The sequence below is a fragment of the Monoraphidium neglectum genome, assembly GCF_000611645.1.
Source record: "Monoraphidium neglectum strain SAG 48.87 unplaced genomic scaffold scaffold01043, whole genome shotgun sequence".
Classification (NCBI taxonomy): domain Eukaryota; kingdom Viridiplantae; phylum Chlorophyta; class Chlorophyceae; order Sphaeropleales; family Selenastraceae; genus Monoraphidium; species Monoraphidium neglectum.
In genome coordinates this window covers 13,156-18,598 of record NW_014012585.1, presented here as the reverse complement: position 1 = coordinate 18,598, position 5,443 = coordinate 13,156, and the positions used below count along the sequence as shown (strand labels likewise).

Genomic DNA, 5,443 nt, shown 5'->3' with positions numbered 1-5,443 from the left:
CTGTATGCCCGCTGCTCATCTGCTGGCACGGCTTCTTTATTTCACTCCCGCCCCGCTCTTGTGTTCTGGCCAGGACTGTGTGGGCCCCGGATTGTGCGTCTGTCCCCGTTTGTAAGAACGTGGTTGCGCGTGCTGGCAGCCACGCCCTTTCGTTGCTGTGCTAGTGCCGGAGCGCCCTCGCGCCGGCCCTCACCAGGGCACCCGCCCCTCGCCTCTCCTTGCCTTCAAGCCTCCGCAGCTTCTTCTGTTTGCCCCCACTTGAAACCCCCACACCAGACCCCGGTCGCCCTTTCCGCCACCCCCCCTCCCACACACACACGCCAGGCTACAGTTCATGGTGGACCTCCAGAGGACTCTGAGGACCCTGGTGCGCAAGAACGAGGAGCTCAGGATGCAGGTGCAGCGCAGACGTGGTGGGGTAGGGTGTGATGTGGTGTTGCAAGGTGGGGTTTGGTGTCACACTTTTGCGCAGTGTGGGTCTCGCGTGCCGGGGTCCAGCGCGCATGTGAGATGGGAAGGGTAAAGTCCTCGGGCTGGGGTTTTGGCTGCCCTGGCAGATGTGGAAAGGGGGCATTTGGGATCGCCGAGATTGTGTTGTAGGTGAGGGTGAGATTCAACCGGGGGGGGGGGGCGGCGGGGATAGGAGGGGCAGATAGGTGGGGCGGTTGAGATGCATGGGCGGGGGGAGGTGTGCAGTTGGTAGTGTTTAGTTGGACATTGGGGGACATTTCGTGAGCCCGACGTAAGCAAGGGTGCGTGCAAGCCTTGCGTAGGCAAGGGTGTGTGCATGACAAGGTGTTTTCTAATCCTGACTGTGGCGACCGCCCGCACACCTTTGTATTCGTTTGACCGACCATCAGAGTAGCAGCTACATCCCACCAATGAATAACTACTCTGTCCATCATCCGTCCCTACATACCCTTGTTCCACGCTCACGCTCGCTCCCAACAACGCCCCAGCTTGCTTGATCGCCAGCTGAGCCTTACCCCAAAAGCCCTGTCAATGGCCTCCCAATGCCACTTCAGCATGTCCCCTGACCCCACCCAGCACGCCTCAAAAATCCACTGCAATGCCACCCTGGCCTGCCTCCGCCCCACCCACCCACCCCTCAAAGGCGATCACATGGCACAAGATGTTTGGCCGCGAGGTGCGGCTGCGCGAGGGCATGAAGCGGCTGCTCGCCACGCTGTGGTGGCACACGGGCGCCTCGCCGCCGGCGAGCACTGGGCTGACGGCGCATGACGTCATCGTGGGCCTCGAAAGCGGTGAGGATTAGGATTAGGATTGTTACAGCGTCCCGCGGTCGCCCGCTCCTGGAGCCATCCAGGCTCATGGGATTGTACAGTAAAGCAGGTGAGCGCGTCAGATAGGATGCATGATCTCCACTGGGTAGTTGATCTGGGTGAAGGTGCCCCTGTGTTTAAAAAAGGGGACAATTGTCAGGCTCTGGGGAGCTGCTTTGTGGTGATGCAACACAGATGCTGAGGAGGAGTCTTTTTTGTGGTCGTCACCAACGCTTGGCTGCATTGTGACCACGTCGGAATACCACAGCTTGAAATCATGGCACTGCCTGGAACCTGGAGGGTACAGCAGGCGATGAGGCTTGCCGGCCACATGATCACACGCTTGGCCCAAGTCATCACACCCCCATCCTCCCTGTTGCTATGAAACAGGAGAGCATCCCTCCCCCAACACCTGGCTGTGCACCTCGCGACAGTGCAGCCATCGATTGCGCAGGCCCATGCCTGCCTTTGCTGCTTTGCTGCTGTTTTTACCGTCACCAAACCGCCATTTTTCCATCCCCCTCCCCCAGGCACCCTAGACATTGGCGCCCTGCTGCGCACCCTCACTACTCCCTCCATCGGCGCCGCCGGCGCCGCGGCCTCGGCAGCCGCAGCTGCCACCAGCTCGCCCCCGCTGGCTACGGCCGGCTCGGGTGGCGACGGCGGCGGCGCTGCGCCGAGCAGCAGCGCCAGCACCCTCCTGGCCATGCAGCTCGCAGCATCGCAGCATCAGCAGCGGCAGCAGCAGCAGCCGCCGCCGCAGCAGCTGGACCACTCACAGCAGCTGCAGCAGCCGCACCCCCAGCAGCAGCAGCACGCCCAGCGGGGCGAGGGCGGCTGCCCTGTGCCTGCAGATGTGGTGCTGCTTTCTCCACCACTGATGCCTGAGGGCAGCCTGCAGCAGCAGGTGGCACCTACAAACGCCGCCGCTTCAGGACAGCCGGCAGATGGCAGCGCCGAGGCCGCTGGGGCCGCTGGGGCGGCTGCGCCGGCTTCTCGCGCGGTGCCCGTGAGCGCGGGCCAGCTGTCGGCGATGCAGGCGGCGCTGAGCGGGGGCTCATGGTCTTGGGGGCCCAACACGGCCGGGCCCACGAGCGACCATGTGTTTGCAGGGTCCTGCGGGAGGGCAGGCCCGGGGTTAGCCCTACCTGGGGGGCCTGCTGCGTGGGGCTCACAGGCGCACGGCTCTGCGGCGGACGGCGCAGGCAGCGGCGCGTCCGCCGGGGCTGCCGAGTGAGCGGCGTGTGCGCTGATCCGCTTGCTGCCGGGCAGCTCTTCAGGCAGCGCAGACAAGGGATGAGCAGCCAAACTGCCTCCCCAAAGAAGTCCGCCACCAGGCAACCCCAAGGGGCTAGCTTTGCACACAAACCACAGCCTGGCCGCCCAGGTCGGTTGGCGCGTTGAAGAGATGCCGTCTGCTGCGAGTTGGGGACGTGTGCAGCGCTCCCTGCTGGGGTGCTACGTAGCATCACTGCTGCATGCATCAACCTTGCCTCCTGCTCGCTCGACCAAAACTCACGGTCAACTATAGTATCGTTTATGTTGCGCGACAGCCTTGACCCATCTGACCCGACTGCTTGATACCGCCTCATCTCTGCGAGCATGGCGTCTTGCATGCATGGCTGGGTCTCTACACCGCCCCTGCGCCCACGCCCGCGCCCGCGCCCACGATGGGGGCCCTGATGGCGGCAGGCGGCCCGCTACAATGCAGACTGCAGGCATGTGCTAGCTGCAGTTGCGCTCCTTGGATTGGGGATAGTTGTGCATATACCGGCGCTTGGGGCATGGATTATTGTCGAAATTCGCCAAAACTTCCGGGAGGGTGCAGGCAACAGTGGTTGGCGTGGGCAACTGCCAGGTGGCAGGGTCCCTTTCTCTGTTCACACACGCAGCTTGGACGCTTCCCAAGGGCTTGCAATATTGGCAGGTCTCACGGGGATGCTGCGAGCACTGCTCCTTTTATGTGCTCCTAGCACTTCTTCGTCGTTTGCGTGTTTTTTCTCAGCACCCTCTCACTCTTGTTGCACTGCGCCCAGCGGCCGATTGCATAATCTTGGGAATGGTGACCGCCTGACCGCATGTGCACCTGCACCCCACGTGCACCTGCCCCAGCCTGGCGTGCTAATGGGCTCGCCAAGAGGCATGGGGCGCAGTTTGACGACCGGCGGGTGCTTCGTTCACCTGCTTGCGTGCTGGGGGTAGCTGTGTAGCTTCTCATGGTGCGCGTGCGAGGCTGTCACTCGCTGTGCATACGACAGCGTCTGACCCCCCAAGTGTGTTTGTGGCACCCTGGAACAAGTGATGCTTGTGCAGTCTCAGCCCCACCTGCCTGTCCCACGCATCTGTTTTCTGGCCGCTGCCGTCGCCCTTGTGGTGGCCTGTGCGCCTTGCCTCCTGCGTGGCCCTCCGCACTCTCACAGGGTTCACTTGGGCTTGTTAGGTGCTCCTGTGACTTGAAAGTGGTATGTGATCGCTTGAACCACAACTGGTGTTGAGTCATCGGGTCGCCCACTGCACCCACATCATACAGGGGCCACACGTCGGGGATTTGACCAGTGCAATGGCAAGGCCTCCACTGCATGCGCTGTTCGCATGCGACACCCCTCCGCCCGCTGCCACTACTCGTTGTTCGTTGCAGCATTGCTTTGATTATTCTGCGCATGCCGCCAACAATTCGCGGCTCTGCAGGAATGCAGTGACCCCCCGAACCCTCCAGAATGGGTGTGTGCGCCTGCTGTATGGCTTGCAAGGCGGTTGACCATGCCTCTGACCAGGCCGTGGCTGTCTTTGACATCTACGAGACCTGGTTGCTGCGATGCCGCGATCCAGCAGAGGAAAGGATGCGTATGGGTAACAGATGCGCTAGACTGCGCGGCTGGGCTCAAGACTGGCACAGTGTAGCTTGACTCGCAGGCATGCAGCAAACACAAACGTCAACTTTCAAGGTGCGCCGGGTGAGAACCCCCAAGCGTGCTTGCCAGGGTGCGTCATCCACCACCACTGACACCCTCGCGCAGGCAAGGAAATGGCCGCTAGATGGGGGCCGCTTCCGCAGAAGCTGCAGCATCCACCACCTCGGCCACCTCCTCCTGCAACGCTGCCGCCTCGTCCCTGCTCCGCGCCGCTTTCGCGGCTGTCCCGCCGCCCACGTGCGCCAGCGTGGCCAGCAGCGAGGCGCTCAGCGGCGCGGGGACACGCGCCGCGTGCCGCGCCGCCCATGAGAGCAGCTCGCCCAGCGGCTGCCCGCTGAATGCCACCACCACACTGCTCAGGGCGGGGCTGTCTGCGGCGGCCGCAGCAGCCGCAGGTCGGGTGCGACCGCGCTGCCCAGTATCGAGGTCGGTGCCTGCACTGTCCTGCTGTGGCTTGTGTCCATCCTCAAGCGGCTGCTCGTCATCCTGCGGCAGCACACCGCCGTCGGCCAAGCCAGAGCCGCCACCAGACGCCTGTGGCCCGTCGGCGGCGCGGCGCATCACTGGCGGCGCGCACACCTCGGACAGCAGCCGCAGCAGCACCGGCTGCGCGGGAGCGGCGTCGCAGCGCCCCGCGAGCGCCGCCAGGAGCTCGCAAGCCTCGCGCAGGCACAGCGCCGCGGCCTCGTGCCGCGCCCTCTGCCGCCGCAGCCGCCGCTCGGCCGCGCCGCCGCCGTCCCCCTCCTCCCCCTGCCGCTGCTGCCGGTCGCCGCCGCCACTGCGGAGCGCACTCGCACTTGCATAATCAGGCCCTTCAGCGGGCCCCTCCTCTGCGTGAGTCAGCAGGTCGAGCGCAACTGCATTGATGTGGCGGAAACACTGCTCCACGGCCTGCTGCCGCGCCGCCGGCGCCGCGTCGCGTGCCCAGCGCGAGTGCGACAGGAACGTGTGCGCAGCCCTGCACACCAGCTGCATGCCAGCGCCGCGCGCCAGCAGCACTCGGCCTGGCTGCTGCTGCTGCTGCTGCTCGCTGGCAGAGCCGTCGATCGCGGCAGGCGCCGCCCTCGCCGCCAGCAGCGCAGGCAGGACCCACAGCAGCATGCGCCCCGCGGCCGCCTCCGTGGCAAACGGCAGGAACTCCCCCAGATCCAGGAGCAGCGCGCGGCGCAGGAAGTCGCCCGGCAGCTGCCGGACGCCCGCCGTCAGGTCGGCGGCGATCGCTGCTGCGAGACCGCCCTGCGGCGGTTT

The 5,443-nt window shown here is 64.9% G+C and overlaps 2 protein-coding genes across 2 annotated transcripts in view; one reads left to right on the top strand and one right to left on the bottom strand.

The window, feature by feature from the left end:
- Nucleotides 1-1,132: 1,132 nt before the first annotated feature.
- On the top strand, nt 1,133-2,520 carry MNEG_6438 (hypothetical protein; the record flags this gene model as incomplete). Its single annotated transcript, XM_014045092.1, has 2 exons — nt 1,133-1,265; nt 1,814-2,520. The coding sequence occupies 2 exons, from the start codon at nt 1,133-1,135 to the stop codon at nt 2,518-2,520; spliced, it is 840 nt and encodes a 279-aa protein (XP_013900546.1).
- Nucleotides 2,521-4,315: 1,795 nt separating this feature from the next.
- The window catches only part of MNEG_6437 (hypothetical protein), a gene marked incomplete at both ends in the record, with an annotated part of 4,840 nt that continues 3,712 nt past the window's right edge, over nt 4,316-5,443 (bottom strand). The window contains one exon of the mRNA XM_014045091.1: nt 4,316-5,431. Coding sequence (XP_013900545.1) covers nt 4,316-5,431 — 1,116 coding nt within the window. The remainder of the gene's footprint in view (nt 5,432-5,443) is intronic.